General features: G+C 41.6%; 1 protein-coding gene across 6 annotated transcripts in view; it reads left to right on the plus strand.

The window, feature by feature from the left end:
* Positions 1–16,679, plus strand: part of KLHL18 (kelch like family member 18) — a 65,650-nt gene that overhangs the window by 22,508 nt on the left and 26,463 nt on the right. For all 6 annotated transcript variants that reach the window (XR_010338975.1, XM_064367002.1, XM_064367003.1 and 3 more), the window contains exon 2: positions 14,249–14,379. Coding sequence is in view for 5 of the 6 variants with exons in the window: in XM_064367002.1 (XP_064223072.1) it covers positions 14,249–14,379 (131 nt within the window). In the remaining variant the exon portion in view is untranslated. The remainder of the gene's footprint in view (positions 1–14,248; positions 14,380–16,679) is intronic.

The following is a 16,679-nucleotide window of genomic DNA, read 5'->3' on the forward strand; positions in this document are numbered from 1 at the left end:
TTTAAACATTTGGTAGAATTCTCTAGGGAAACCATCTGAACCTGTATATATTTTTTTTTTTGAGATGGAGTTTCACTCTTGTTACCCAGGCTGGAGTGCAATGGCACGATCTCGGCTCACTGCAACCTCCGCCTCCTGGGTTCAGACAATTCTCCTGCCTCAACCTCCTGAGTAGCTGGGATTACAGGCACATGCCACCATGCCCAGCTAATTTTTTGTATTTTTAGTAGAGACGGGGTTTCACCATGTTGACCAGGATGGTCTCGATCTCTTGACCTCATGATCCACCCACCTCGGCCTCCCAAAGTGCTGGAATTACAGGCGTGAGCCACCGCGCCCGGCCCTGAACCTGTATATTTCTTTTTCAAGTATTTTAAAATTACAAATTTAATTTTCTTATTAGTTATGAGGCTATTAAATTATTCCCCCGTCTTAGATAAGCTGTCATTTTCAAGAAATTGGTCTATTTCATCAGTTTTCAAATTTATGTGTAGAGTTGTTCATGGTATTCCCCTGTTACCATTTTTATGATTGCAGGGTGTGTAGTATTATCAACTATTTCATTCCTAAATTGGTGATTTGTCTTTTCTGTCTTTGCCAATTTTATCGATATTTTCAAAGAAACATCTTTTTGTTTCATTAGTTTACTGTTTTCCAGTTTTTAATTTCATTGTTTTCTGCTCCTTTTAATTTCCTTCCTTCTGCTTGCTTTGAGTTTATTTTTTCTCTTTTTCTAGTTCCTTGGAGAGGTAGTTTGGGTTATTCACTTGAGACTTTTCTAATGTAAGCATTTAGTGCCATAATCTCACCATTAAATATGTTGTATTTTCATTTTCATTCATTCAATGTATTTTTAAATTTCCCTTTTTTCTTTTTTGTGAGACTTCCTCTTTGACCTATAGACTATTTCAAACATGGCCTTTGATGGATGATTCATGGGTTTATTTTCCTAATTTACAGATATTATTTTCTATGTATGAAATATTGCATAATGCAAATATCATAATGTAAGAGAGAAAAATTTTTGACATGGTCAGACTCCTGCCCTTGGGGATTTTATATTATGTCGTGTGTAGCTTTTAATTCATTCATTTTCACCAATGAATAATGTTCCATTCTATGAATATAAGAAATTATTCTCCTCTCAATGGTTAGTTAGGTTGGTTTTTGTGTAGTTTAGTTTTCTGCTCTTCTGAATAGTGATGTAAACATTTTATTACATATTTTCTGGAGCCCATGCATCCAAGGTATATAGCTAGGAGTTAAATTGCTAGGTCATTGGCTATATGCATGTTCAACTTTTCAAGATCATGTTGGTATTGTCATTATTTTCAAAGTGGAAATTTTATAAATTTACATACCTTCCAGCAGTGTTTAGGAACTCTTCTGTCCATCCACATCAGCAGCAGCTTTGGGTATTATTGGACTTTCTAATTGGACTTCTCCTGGCTATGAAATTATATCTCATTGTGGTACAAGCATTTCCCTGATTATTACTAAGATTGATCATCTTTTCCTTTGTTTTGGACCATTCTGTTTCATTGTCTATGAAATATCTACTTTTAGGTAAGTCTTAAGCTCAATTTTTTATTGTTTTTTCTTTTTTCAAATTATGATTTGTTGCTTTATTGGAGTTCTTTATATACGCTGGATAATAATTATTTGTTGGTTTTATGTTTGCAAATATCTTTTCTCACTTGTAATTTGTCTTTTTATTTTATGATGTCTTGATGGATGGAAGTTCTTCCTTTTTTTTTAAGACGGAGTCTCACTCTGTCACCCAGGCTGGAGTGCAGTGGTGAGATCCTGGCTCAGTGCAACGTCCGCCTCCCGGGTTAAAGTGATTCTTCTGCCTCAGCCTCCCTAGTAGCTGGGATTACAGGTGCATGCCACCACACCCGGCTAATTTTTTATATTTTTGGTAGAGATGGAGTTTCACCATGTTGGCCAGGCTGGTCTCAAACTCCTGACCTCAAGTGATCGCCTTCCTCAGCCTCCCAAAGTTCTGGGATTACAGGCATGAGCCACCACACCTGGCCTGGACAGAGTTCTTAATTTTACTGTAGTCAAATATTGAAGTCTTCTCTCTTAAGATTAATGCTTTTTGAAATCTTGTTTAAGAAATCCCAACCTCAAGGTCAAAAAGACCTACCATATTTTCTTCCAAAATTTTGAAATGTTGCTTTTAATGCTTAAGATTTTTTTCTCTTTTTGTATTTTGTTTGAAAAATTGAGAAACATTTTTCTCTATGTGTTTCTCTATGGTCTTGCCGTGTTGCCCAGGCCAGTCTCATATTCCTGGGCTCAGGCAGTCCTCCTACCTGAGCCTCCCAAAGTGTTGGGATTATAGGTGTGAGCCACTGCACCTGGCCATTAGGCTTTTTTCTATCTGGAAATGATTTTGGAGTGTGATGTGAAGCAGGAATTCATTTTGATTTTTTTTCTGTGTGGATAACTAGTTGTCCCAACACTGTTTATTAAGTAGACTCTCTTTTCTATATTATCTGCAATGCTATTTCTGTCATTTGTCAAATTTACATATATATGGGATGTATTTCTGACCGCTCTGTTATGTTCAATTTATCGGTTTGTTTCAGTACCACAATTTCCTAATTTCTATTGCTTTATAATAAGCCTTGACATCTGATAGAGCAGTTCTGCTTACCTTATTCTTTTAATTTTTGGGGGGCATTAATTCATCTCTACTGCTTCTCCATTTTATAGACTCATTCTTACCCACCAGCTTCATGGCCTTTATGATTCAAATATATGCCTTAATAAAATTATGGATTACTACTTACCATGCACTTTCAGCAACCCTTGTGACTGCATTAAAGCTTAGTCTTAACCCCACTGATCGCAAGGGCATTCTGTCTTTGCAGGCTGGGCACTTAACCTTTCTAATTGCTTTATTTATATTCATTGTGAGCTCCTGAAGGTGAGAACAATAGTACCAAAATGTTTTCCATCCAAGAGAAATCTATTCTGGGTATATCTTTTGCTTTCTTTGGGAACACGTGTTTCAGATTACCCCCAACTCAGATTTTGCCCTTGAATTTACTGCTTGAATGCTGAGCCCCACCTACCTGTGGTAGGGAACAGAATTTGTGTTGAGGAGCCCTGTCTGAGGTAGCAGAGATGGTGAGGACCGTCTGATTCCATCCAGTCTCTATGCCACATTGCCCGTCTGGTGGATCTACACTCTCTTCTGCCTCCAGACATCTCCCTGCTTCTCTTCTCATTTCCTTTCTTCCTTTTTGTACCTCTCTTCTGTGTCTTCTTTGCTGATACATCTCTACGAGATGATCTTTAGATGTTGAAGTTCTTCAAGGCTGTCTTATAGCCTCTTCTCTTCACACTTCGAGTTCTTTCCCTAAGTGATCTTTTTTCTATCTTCACTGATTATTTCCAGAAGTGTCATTTGAGCCCAGACTTAACTCTGTATTCCAGACTCAGCCATCCAGTTTCTCTGTTGTCTCTGTTTGGATGCCTACCAGGCACTCAGTGTCAGCTTGTCCAAAACTTTGTGTGATCATTTACTCTTGACTTTGGCCTTCTCTGTTGCTCCTGATCTAAGTATATGGCACCTCCACATGCCAGATCACACCAGTAACCTGGAAGTTATCTTGACACCTCTTTTCCCTCACTCCCACATCTAGTCAGTTACCAGCTCACAGCAGTTCTAAGGTCAGCTTGGAATTTCTTCCCTATTCCAGTTCCCTGGTTTCTTGATACTTTTTTTTTTTTTTTTTGATACGGAGATTCACTCTTGTTACCCAAGCTGGAGTGCAATGGTGCAATCTCGGCTCACCGCAACCTCTGCCTCCTGGGTTCAGGCAATTCTCCTGCCTCAGCCTCCTGAGTAGCTGGGATTACAGGCACGCGCCACCATGCCCAGCTAATTTTTTTGTATTTTTAGTAGAGACGGGGTTTCACCATGTTGACCAGGATGGTCTCGATCTCTTGACCTCGTGATCCACCCATCTCGGCCTCCCAAAGTGCTGGGATTACAGGCGTGAGCCACCGCGCCCGGCCGTTCTTGATACTTTTAAAGTAAGATGTAGAATTCTTGAGTGTCCCATCTATTTAGTCAGCCTCACATCATGTCACTTTCCTTTTCATATCTGTACTTGAATTATGGAGGTCACTGATCTCAAACATTTACCAAAGGAATAGTAACCACTATACTTGATTTTAAAAACCAAGTATTGTGGAGTTACAACATATGACCATTTAAGTTACCTGTTGACTGTTAGACCCTAATCTCCCTCCCCCGGTGTAACTCCATCACTTCCTTTTTTTTTCTTTTTTTCTTCGTTTTTTTTTGTTTTGTTTTTTAGTTTTTTTGTTTGTTTTTTTCTTTGTTCTTTTTTTCTTTGTTTTTTTTCTTTTTCCCATCACTTCTTTTATTTACCAAACAAAGCTGTTGACGGGTGTGAAAGTTTGAGAGCCTTGATAATAAAAAATAATATAGAGGCAGGTAGGAGTACTGCATCTTCAGTCTTCAGAGTGTATTATGTAGAGCCTTGCTCAGAAAGAATTCTGTGTCCACTCTTTGTGGACACAGAATTTTAGTGGAAGTGGTTTAGTCTTTCTAGTTTGAATTGATCTTAGAAGCAAATTTGAGGGTGTTGTATTTACCTAGGAAGTCCCATGATTGCCCCAGATTTGCTTTGTAGATGCTATACATTGAAAATAATTTCACAGTGGTAGTATGGGCATGGACACTAGATGTTTGTTGAATACACAGGAGATCTAATGTCCTGATCTAGCCTCAGCAGCTTCCATGTGTATTCATAGGTGTAGCTTTTTTTTAGTTTGGAGTGTTTTGTGTATACCATAGATTCATTTCTTTCTTTCTATCCTATCTTGGACTTTGAACCTGACTCTAATACTTTAAATTTACTGTCTGATTCCATTTCATTGATAATACTCTATAAGAAGTGTATTTTTAGAGGTGGGTATGTAGCCAAATGTGACTAAAGATAGAGATGTATGCCAAATAGCCTTAAGTTTTCTAACCAACCAGTTATATGTTTCTTACCGATGAATTTTTTTGAAAAAATTGTGTGGCACCAGTTCACATGTCTTTGCCACCTGAGGAGTGGAGAAGAGGGGAGATTTGAGGTAATTGCCGATCAGTGGAGAAAGTGGCCTTTGCATGGGCCTGTGTAATTCTAGATATTCACTATAGGGAACCCACTTACCCTCTTACATAAGCTATAGTTTATATTAATACATTTATTGGTAAGAAAATCATATTTTTATCTCCCATTTGCTTTGTCCTGCCCCCGCCCCCCAAGAGACTAGGTCTCATTATGTTGCCCAGGCTGGCCTCAAACTCCTAGTAACTGGAATTCAAGGCATGTGCCACCATGTCCAGTTTAGTCCTTTTTTTAAATGGATGTTTTATTTTGAGATAATTGTAGAATCACATGCAGTGGTAAGATAACTCAGTGAGATCACATGTACCTTTTAATTTTTTTTTTTTTAAACAGAGACAGGGTCTCACTTTGCTGCCCAGGCTAGAGTGCAGTGGTGTGATCATAACTTCCTGTAATCTCGAACCCCCAGTCTTGAGCAATCCTCCTGTGTCAGCTGCCTGAGTAGCTGGGACTACAGGTGCACACCACTACACCCAGCTAATTTATTTTATTTTATTTTTTGTAAAAACATGGTCTTGCCATATTGCCCAGACTGGTCTGAAACTCCTGGACCCAGGCAATCCTCCCACTTCAGCCTCCCAAAGTGCTGGGATTACAGACGTGAACCACCATGCCCACAACATGTTTCTTTTGCTCATTTTCTCCCAGTGGTAAAATCTTGCAAAACTAGTAAGCCAGAGGAACTGAAAGTACAATATTGCAACTAGAATATTAACATTGTTATAATTCATTAATCTTAGTCAGATTTCTTCAGTTTTACTTTTATTCATTCTGTGTATATGTTTATTTATTTATTTATTGAGACAGAATCTTACTCTGCCACCCAGTCTGGAGTGGAGAGGCATGATCTCTGCTCACTGCAACCTCTTCCTCCCAGGTTCAAGCAATTCTCCTGCCTCAGCCTCCTGAGTAAGCTGGAATTACAGGCACCTGCCACCACACCCAGCTAATTTTTATATATTTAGTAGAGATGGGGTTTCACCATGTTGGCAAAACTGGTCTTGAACTCCTGATCTCAGATGATCCACCCGCCTTGGCCTCCCAGAGTGCTGGGTTTACAGTATGAGCCACTGTGCCCGGCCGTGTATATTTAATTCTATGTAGTTGTATCATGTGTATAGGCTTTTCATTTTTATATTTTTATTTATTATTATTTTTTGAGATGAAGTCTCACTCTGTCGCCCAGGCTGGAGTGCAGTGGCACGATCTTGGCTCACTGCAACCTCTACCTCCCAGATTCAGGCAATTCTCCTGCCTCAGCCTCCTGAGTAGCTGGGATTACAGGCGTGTGCCCCCATGCCCAGCTAATTTTTGTATTTTTAGTAGAAACGAGGTTTCACCATGTTGGTCAGGCTGGTCTCGAACTCCTGACCTCATGATCCACCCGCGTCGGCCTCCCAAAGTGCTGGGATTACAGGCGTGGGCCACCGCACCTGGCTGGCTTTTTATTTTTAATTTTTTTCTTAATTGACTGAGAATTCAACCTGAGAGAAGGTATGCTATTTATTAGGTCCATCTCCAGTTCCACCAGTAACAACCCAAGCATAATTCCTTCTCTTTCACATAATAGCTGCTTGACTTTGGGTGAGGTACTTAACTTCCAAATCTTGGTTTTCTCATCTATAGAATGTGATTCAAAGTAGCTGCCTACTGCAGAGGGTTGCTGTGAGGACTGAAATGAGAAAATGTGCAGAATGGGGACTTGGCATAGTCCATGGCATATAAAAGGAGCTCAATAAATGATCTTCTCATTTTTTAAAAAAGTGACATTTTATTTTATTTTTTAATTTTTGAGACATCGTCTTGCTCTTTTGCCCAGGCTGGAGTATAGTGACAATCAGCTCACTGCAACCTTGAACTCCTGGACTCAAACCATCTTCCCAAGCATGTACCACCATGCCTGGCTAGTTTTTTTGTAGAGATGGGATCTTGCAGTGTTGCCCAGGCTGGTCTTGAAAACTCCCTGCCTCAAGAAACGTTCCCACCTTAGCAGCCCAAAGAGCTGGGATTACAGACATAAGCCATTGTGCCCAGCAAAAAATGTGACATGTAAAAACTGAGATTACAAATGAGAGTACTTGAGTTTTTAAAAGCTTTTCACCAAAGTGTGGTATCATAGGATTATAGAATTGGAAGGTCTCTGAGTAGTCACTTAATAGTTTTAAAACCAGTCCAGGACTCCCCTAAGTGTTTTTAGCTATTCTTCTTTTTTTTTTTATTAAATTTTAAAAATTATTTTTAGCTGCTCAAATATTTCTAACTTAGCTATTATTCTTTATGATAAACTAAAATCTGCCTTCCTATAATTTTCTAGATCTGCCCTAATCCATGTGATAGCCCTTCTAGGATTTGAGGACAACCATCATGTTCCTCCTAAATTATCTTTTCCAGGCTATCATTTAGCTATTCCTTATAAGATGTACCTTTCAGACTCTTGCCCATCTTGGTCTTCCTCATCTAGACAAGGTCCAATTTGTTTTTCTCCTTAGCTGAATGCAGAACTCAAATGTAGTCTGACTAGCATATCCCAAGATAGGCCTATCTTCTCTATAGCTGATTTGTTAATTTTTTTGAAACCAGGTCACTCTGTTGGTGCCCATACAGCTTGTCCTTTTGTCTTCTATTTATCTTCTAGATGGAAAATAAATGCACAGCAGTTAAACACAGCCAGTTGAACACACACTTAACTTTCATTCCCTTCGGTAACCCCATTAAAATAACAGTAAGAGGGGAAAGATGTATCAGCAAATGAGAAATCAATGGAACATTAAAGCCAGAGAGCGTGTGTGGAAGACTTAGTGGGCCAGAGGAACTGAAAGTGCCTCCCAGGGGGAGAAACTGAGAAGGAAGAGGATTTGTAGTATAGAATCCTGGAGTGTGTCCAGAATTGGAGACACCAAATACTGAAAACAGGAAGAATACTTGAAAGTCTGTACAAAAGGCAGTTAGATGCCTGCACCCCCTTCCCCACTTTCTCAGGAGATAGGAAGTTTAGTCTTAGATACTGAACCAGAGGCTCCGAATCAGGCACATCAAGCGTAGGAGAAGGGGTGCAATATGGAGCAAAACTGAAAATAAGGGCTTTAAGATAGAGTTCTCAGTAGTGCATGGTAGAACCATCCCCCTCTCACACCCACTTTCCAGAATATCTGTAGGCAGATGTTTCTTTAAAGCAAGAGATTGGAAGATCCTGCTCTAATAAAATTAACCTCTGAGAAAAAGCCCTAAAGGTACTGACTACTTCTAGGGGTCCTCAATCAAATGGCAGATTCTTGCCTGATCACCCTAATGTGAAGCCCACAAATCCACAAGCCTAACCCCTACCCACAGAGCTTTCAAACAGCTTTGAAATGACTTTAAAAGTATGAACAGAGGCTGAGCACAGTGGCTCATGCCTGTAATCCCAGCACTTTGGGAGGCCCAGGCGTGTGTATCATGAGGTCAGGAGTTCGAGACCAGCCTGACCAATGTGGTGAAACCCCATCTCTACTAAAAATACAAAAATTAGCCAGCTGTGGTAGCACATGCCTGTAGTCCCAGCAACTTGGGAGGCTGAGGCAGAAGAATCGCTTGAACCCGGGAGGCAGAGATTGCAGTGAGCTGAGATGCACCACCGCCCTCTAGCCTGGGTGACAGAGTGAGACTCCATATTAAAAAAAAAAAAAGAAAGGATGAACAGATAGCTAAGTGTCACTAGACATTTAAAGAAAACCTCTAACATAAAAGACAGAGATCAAAACAAATGGAAGAGAAAATATCTCAGGATTAACTATATAATATCTCAGGAGAGACTCAAGAAAATATTGCATTCATGAAAGATGAACAGGGTTCTTTTTAAAAAGAAAGTTTTTGAAAGTAAGACCTTTAGGAAATTAAAAATATGATAGCCAATGTAAAAACCTACAACACAGTAAGATTGTAAGATAGGGTTGAAGAAGTTTCCTCACTGATAGACCAAATGAAAGAGATGGAAAATAGGGGAGAATAATAAGAAAATTAGAAGATTATTCCAAGAAATCTAACACCTGACTAATAGAAATTTCTGAGAGAAAAAATTACAATAGGAGGGAGAAAATTATCAAAGAAATGGTGTGAAGAGATTTTTCCAGAACTGAAATAATATCTGTAGATTGATACAGCACAATGAAAAAAACCAATACCAAGATACAACACTGTGAAATTTTAGAACTGCAAGTATAAAGAGAAAAGCCTAAAAGCTTTTAAGAGAGCAGAGTTGCATACTTCGAGTTAGGATTCAAAATAGCATTTGATTTCTCAAAAACAACAAAATAGGCTAGGTGTGGTGACTCATACCTGTAATCCCAGCACATGGGGAGGCTGAGGTGGGAGGATCGCTTGAGGCCAGGAGTTCAAGAACAGCCTGAGCAACAAAGCAGGGCTACATTTTAAAATACATACATATATGTATTTTTAATGTAGTATGTAAAAATACATATATGTATGTATTTTTAAATGTAGCCAGGTGCATACTAGCATGCCTGTAGTCTCAACTACTCAGAAGTCTGAGGCAGGAGGATTGCTTAAGCTCAGGAGTTCAAGTCCAGCCTGGGGAACAGAGTAAGACTCTATCTCTAAAAGCAAAGAACTAGAAGACAATGAAGCAATACTTTCAAAATTTTGACAGGAAAAAAAACCTCTAAACTTTGAATTATTTTTTTTTTTAAAGATGAGGTTTTACCATATTGGTCAGGCTGGTCTCGAACTCCTGACCTCAGGTGATCTGCCCATCTTAGCCTCCCAAAGTGCTGAGATTACAGGCATGAGCCACCATGCCCACACCCGGCCTAAACTTTGAATTTTTTAACCAGCTAAATTATTATCCAAGCTTGAGGGTAGTAAAGACATTTTCAGACATTGTACATAGACCCCTTCTTATGAAGCTCTTCTAGAAGAGAACGTTTTTTTTTTTTCCCTGAGTTGGAGTTTTGCTGTGTCACCCAGGTTGGAGTGCAGTGGCATGGTCTCAGCTCATTGCAACCTCTGCCTCCCAGGTTCAAGTGATTCTCCCCAATCAGCCCCCTGAGTAGCTGGGATTACAGGCACCCACCACCATGCCCAGGGTTTCACTATGTTGGCCAGGCTGGTCTGGAACTCCTGATCTTAGGTGATCCACCACCTTGGCCTCCCAAAGTGCTGGGATTACAGGCATGACCCACCCCACCCAGCCTAGAAGACATATTCTACCAGAACAAGTGAATAAATAAGAAAGAGGACTAAGTGGGAGGAAATGGGGTTGTCAGTATAGATGAGGGAAACATAATTCTCAGGAAGAGTTCCAGTAGATAGTGTCTCAAGAAACAGACAACTTAAAACAATTGATAGAGTACCTGACTGAATATATTAACAGGAGTTTACACTCCAGGGAAAAGAAAATTATACAAAAAAGAAATATACTCACAGTATACAACATGGCTTGGTTATAAATAATATTCACATAGACTTAATGCAACTCTTAGTTTAACCAAAATTTGACCTAATTATATTGGAAAGATAGGAAGTGTATGGGGTAGTACATGAAGAAAGGTATCAGGACAAGTTCCTAATCTTCCATAATAGGAATTAGATTACTAATATAATAGTTATCTTTTGCCACATAACAAACTACTCCAAAATTTAGTGACTTTTTTGTTTTTGCAGAGTGCAGTGAAACAATCTTGGCTCACTGCAGCCTCTGCCTCCGATGTTCAACCGACTCTTCTGCCTCAGGGACCGAAGTAGCTGAGATTACAGGCATGTACCACCATGCCCAGCTAATTTTTGTATTGTAGAGACATGGTTTCACCATGTTGCTCAGCTGCTCTCAAACTCCTGATCCACCCTCAAGTGATACACCTGCCTCGGCCTCCCAAAGTGCTGGGATTACATGCGTGAGCCACCCTGTGCCTGGCCCAAAATTCAGTGACTTCAGGTATTTATTATCTCACAGTTTCTGAGGGCCAGGAGTTCAGAGTCAGCCTAGACATTTCTCACAAAGTTGCAGTCATCTGAAGGCTTGACTGGAGCTGGCTGGAAGATGCTCTTCCAAGCTCATTCAGGTAGCCATAGAAGGCTTCAGTCCTCTTCATACGGGCCTCTCTTGAGGATATGTTATTTAGCTTCTCTTAGAGCAAGTGATCCAGGAGAAGAGGGTAAGAGGCATTTCGGTGCTTTTTATGACGTAGCTTTGAATGTGACATACCATCATCACTTCTGCTATATTCTGTTGGTCACATAGACCAACCCTGACATACTGTGGGAGGGGACTGCACAAGGGTGTGAATACCAAGAGTCAGCGTTTACTGGCGGCTATTTTGAGGTTGGCTACCACAGGGAATAACTAAAAGTGAAAAGTCAACAAGTGATAAGTAGTCATATTATTTAGAAAGATGGTGAAAAGTCCTAGAAGGAAGAGGTTGCCCCTGGGAGTAGGAATCAGGGGCAAGGAATCAAGAAATCAATGCTAGTTGTTGTTGTTGTTGTTGTGTAATAAACTTTGTAGAACAACTTTAAGAAATATGAGTAGGGGCCAGGTGCAGTGGCTCACTCCTATAATCCCAGCACTTTGGGAGGCCAAGGCGGGTGGATCACTTCAGGTCAGGAGTTCGAGATCAGCCTGGTCAAGATGGTGAAACCCCATCTCTACTAAACATATAAAACTTTAGCCAGGTGTGTTGGTGGGCGCCTGTAATTCCAGCTACCTAGGAGGCTAAGGCAGGAGAATCGCTTGCACCCAGGAGTCAGAGGTTGCAGTGAGCCAAGATCATGCCAGTGCACTCTAGCTTGAGCAACAGAGGGAGGCTCTTTCTCAAAAAAAAAGAAAAAGAAATATGAATTGGGTGTAGTGGCTCACACCTGTATTCCCAGAGCTTGGAGAGGATGAGGTGGGAGGATCATTTGACACCAGGAATTTGAGACCATACTGGCAACATAGCAGACTCTACCAAAAAAAAAAAAAAAAAAAATTGAGACCAAGCGCAGTGGCTCACGCGTGTAATCTCAGCACTTTGGGAGGCCGAGGTGGGTGGATCATGAGGTCAAGAGTTTGAGACCAGCCTGACCAACATGGTAAAACCCCGTCTTTACTAAAACTACAAAAATTAACTGGGCATGGTGGCGTGTACCTGAATCTCAGCTACTCAGGTGGCTGAGACAGGAGAATCACTTGAACCCAGGAGGTGGAGGTTACAGTGAGCCGAGATTGCACCATTGCACTCCAGCCTGGGTGACAGAGGGAAACTCCATCTCAAAAAAAAAAAAAGAAAGAAAAATTAGCCAGATGTGGTGGCACATGCTTGTAGTCCTAGCTACTTGGGAGGCTGAGGTGGAAGGATCACTTGAGCCCAGGAGGTTGAGGCTGCAGTGTGCCATTCTTGTACCACTGCATTCCAGCCTGGGTGACAGAGCAAGACTCTGTCTCCCCAACCCCCAAGAAAGGCGTGGGAGGGGTGTGGGCAGAGAGGCTCACTCCTGACTCCTATAATCCTAGCACTTTGGGGGAGGCTTAGGAGAGAGGATAGCTTGAGCCTAGGAGTTCAAAATCAGCTTGAGCAGGGCTCAGTGGCTCATGCCTATAATCCCAGCACTTTGGAAGGCCAAGGTGGGAGGATCACTTGAGGTCAAGAGTTCAAGAACAGCCTGGGCAACATGCCAAAACCCCATCTCTACAAAAAAATACAAAAAAACGTTAGCCGAACTCAGTGGCATGCACCTAGAGTCCCAGCTATTTGGAGAGCTGAGGTGGGAGGATCACCTTGACCCAAGGAGGCTGAAGATCATTGCAGTGAGCCATGATCTTGCTACGCTCTCCAGCCTGGGCGGCAGAGTGAGACCCTGTCTTCCCCAAATCCCCCACAAAAAACCAGGCTGGGCAATATAGCAAGACACCGTCTCTACAAATAATAATTTTTTAAAAATTAGCTGGGTGTGGTAATGCACACCTGTAGTCCTAGCTATTTGGGAGGCTGAGGTAGGAGGATTGCTTGAGCCGGGGCGTTCAAGGATGCAGTGAGCCATGATTGTGCCACTGTACTCCAGCCAGGGTGAGGGAGTGAGATCCAATCTCAAAAAAAGTAAAATTTTAAAAAAGTGTACGTGTATTGGTATAATTTTTTTTAATTATAAACACCCCCAAAACATGCAGCCATTTAATGTCCCCAACATTGTAGTAGAGCAGCACCTAGATTACATGATGAATTCTATGAAGAATTTGAATCTGTTAAAGATCCCTTGGCATTTGAAAGATTGTGTGTGTAGATAATAAACCTGAAGTTCAGTGAAAGAAGGCATAGTGACAGGGAACTGAGCTAGAATCCTTGGATAAACATTACACGATAAGCATCACATAGTGAGATTCTCTGGCTTTCCACTAATGTAGAACCTGATAAAAAGGGGAAAAGGACTGTTTTGCTCTTCCTGGAGAATAGAAAGTTCTTAAGTGGAAATGTTTATATAGCTTGGAGCTATAAATGGCTTATTGAAGGGAAGAGCCTTTGGCAGATAGTTGGAAACACTTTATAGAATTCCTCAGACTAAGGGCCCGTCAGTGAGGATTTGATACTCATTGGAGGAAGAGCTGGCCTCTGTCCCTGCAGGCCATGCAGAGCAGCCAGTCCACAACACCAGTATATCTCCTCACACCCTCCTGTCACTACATATTTACTCTTGTTGAGGAACATACTGTTAGGAGCACCAGCGATCTTGACAGTTTGTCTAGTCCATCTGCCTTCCCATAAAACTGGGGTTGGGATAAAGTGTTAGAGGAATCAGTTATTCAGGTTGGTGGAGTAGCTGAAAGGGGTGCATTGGAGATTACCATATAACTAAAAACTATTACATGAAACATTCAGTCTTAAATTTTTAAACTATTTTAATACTTCATTAAAATGTATTGTTTACATTCTTCTACTGTAACTGAGTATATTGAATTTAAAATACTTCAGGGTCTCTATGCTTAGCCTTGGCCTCCATGTCCTGGGGTGCCTTCAGCGTCATTGCAATGGGCAGTGGGGTATGCTGTGGAGGGGGGCAGGTTTGGTTTTTATATTTGCATTTCTCAGTATCTTTGTGTTTTACTTTGCCCACAGATTGGGGACCACAAATTCAGTGCTCACCGGATCGTCTTAGCAGCCTCGATCCCATATTTCCATGCTATGTTTACAAATGACATGATGGAGTGCAAGCAGGATGAGATTGTAATGCAAGGAATGGACCCAAGGTACTGAATCCCACCGTTAGGTTTCATAGGCTGCTTTCCAGGTGCAGTTTCAGCCTGTGCATGCTTCCACTGAGGACCTGCAGCAGGACAGTGTCTAATAGCCTAGCTCCACACAAATAGTAAGTGATTAATAACCTCAGCCAGTGCCCTGAGATGGGGTTAAAATGAAGGGAGTTTTGGCTGGCTTCGGTAGCTCACACCTGTAATCCCAGCACTTTGGGAGGCGAAGGCAGGCAGATCACGAGGTCAGGAGTGTCCAATATGACGAAACCCTGTCTCTACTAAAAATACAAAAATTAGCCGAGCGTGGTAGCAGGCGCCTGTACTTCCAGCTACTTGAGAGGCTGAGGCAGGAGAATCACTTGAACCCAGGAGGTGGAGGTTGCAGTGAGCCATGATCATGCCATTGCACTCTAATCTGGGGGACAAGAACAAGACTCCGTCTCAAAAAAAAAAAAAAAAAAATGAAGGGCGTTTTAATGCTGTTTTTACCCTACTATAAGAGAAATACATTTAATAGGATCTAGATTCCATGGTTTTGTTTTTTTTTTTAACTGGGGCTGGGTTTAAGGGTGGTGGTATATTCTCTGCACTTTTCTGGCTAGTCATTTTAGCTGACAAAATAGTTCTTCAAAGAAGTGTCTTCATTCACGTCCCTTCTCATCAGTCTAGAACTGTGTTGTCCACTGAAGCTTTCTGCAGTGATGGGAATGTTCTTTCTATTTGTACTGCCCAAAATGGTAGCCACTAGCCACAGATGGCTATTAAGCACTTGAGATATGACTAGTGGGACTGAAGAATTGAATTTTAAATTTTGCTTAATTTTCATCAGTTTAATTTTAAATAGTCACATGTGGCTAATGGCTACTATATTGGACAACACAGATCTAGAAGATGGTAGCTGTTTTGGTTATTTCATGGTTCAGAAAATTGAAGCTCAAGGGGATCAAGCCCAAGGTTATCCCATTAGCTGGTAGTCAGTTATTTCCCATCCTCTTAATCTGACAGTGGTGACAACTAGGGAGAAAAGAGCTAGGAGACTGTGTGTTACCCTCTGGATGACCGAAGGTGATCTGCCCCAATACCGGAAGAGGATTTATATACCCCTGGCAAGGTAGAAATCTCAGGTCAGGCTGGGCGAGGTGTCTCACACCTGAAATCCCAAGAATTTGGGAGGTCAAGGTGGGAAGATTGCTTGAGGCCAGGAGTTCAAGACCAGCCTGGACAACATAGACCACATCTGTATATATAAAATTTTTTTTTTTCATTAGCAGGTGTGGTGGTGCACACCTGTAGTCTCAGCTACTTAGAAAGCTGAGGTGGGAGGTGAGCCCAGGAGGTCAAGGCTGCAGTGAGCTGTGATCACACCACTACGCTCCAGCCTGGGCAACACAGTGAGACCTTGACTCTTAAAAAAGAAAGAAAGAAATCTTAGGCCAGTTATTTATGAGGAAAGACACAGAAGTAACTGTCCAAGGGCCGTTGTGCACTCCTCTTCCCTGAGGTGTGTGTCTGAAGGAGCATGCTCATCCCATGAATAGTCTAGGTGCTTCATTTAACAGAAATTGCCTGAACGTCCATGATGAGCACAGCTCTATCATCTGTCTGAGTTATAGCAGTGAGGAAACAACAACACTTCTCCTCATTCTGCCAACTTTCCTTTTTTTTTGAGCCGGAGTCTCACTCTGGTGCCCAAGCTGGAGTGCAGTAGTACAGTGGGCTCACTGCAACCTCCACCTCCGAGGTTCAAATGATTCTCCCGCCTCAGTCTTCCATGAATAGCTGGGATTACAGGCACCCACCACCTTTTTTTTTTTTTTTTGATACTGAGTCTCGCTCTGTCACCCAGGCTGAAGTGCAATGGCATGATCTCTGTTCACTGCAACCTCCACCTCCTGGGTTCAGGCAATTCTACTGCCTCAACCTCTGAAGCAGCTGGGACTACAGGTGTGTGCCACCGTGCCAGGCTAATTTTTGTATTTTTAGTAGAGATGGGGTTTCACTGTGTTGGCCAGGCTGATCTCAAACTCCTGACCTCAGGTGATCTGCCTGCCTCAGCCTCCCAAAGTTGCTGGGATTACAGGTGTAAGCCACAATGCCCGGCCTCTGCCAGCTTTCTAGTAGTGATTTGGTAGTCTCCAAATACATGCATGGTATGGCTAAGAGTGAAAGTGATAAAAGTGAAGCAGAGTAAAGACTAGTGAAGGATAGTGGGGTCTGTGCTATTTTGGGGTGATCAGGGAAGGCCCCTGTCATGGGGTGGCATTTGAGCTGAGACATCTTAATTGAAATGAGGGAGT

The sequence above is a fragment of the Aotus nancymaae genome, unplaced genomic scaffold (assembly GCF_030222135.1).
Source record: "Aotus nancymaae isolate 86718 unplaced genomic scaffold, 86718_ANA_hifiasm-v0.15.2.pri h1tg000067l, whole genome shotgun sequence".
Lineage (NCBI taxonomy): Eukaryota > Metazoa > Chordata > Mammalia > Primates > Aotidae > Aotus > Aotus nancymaae.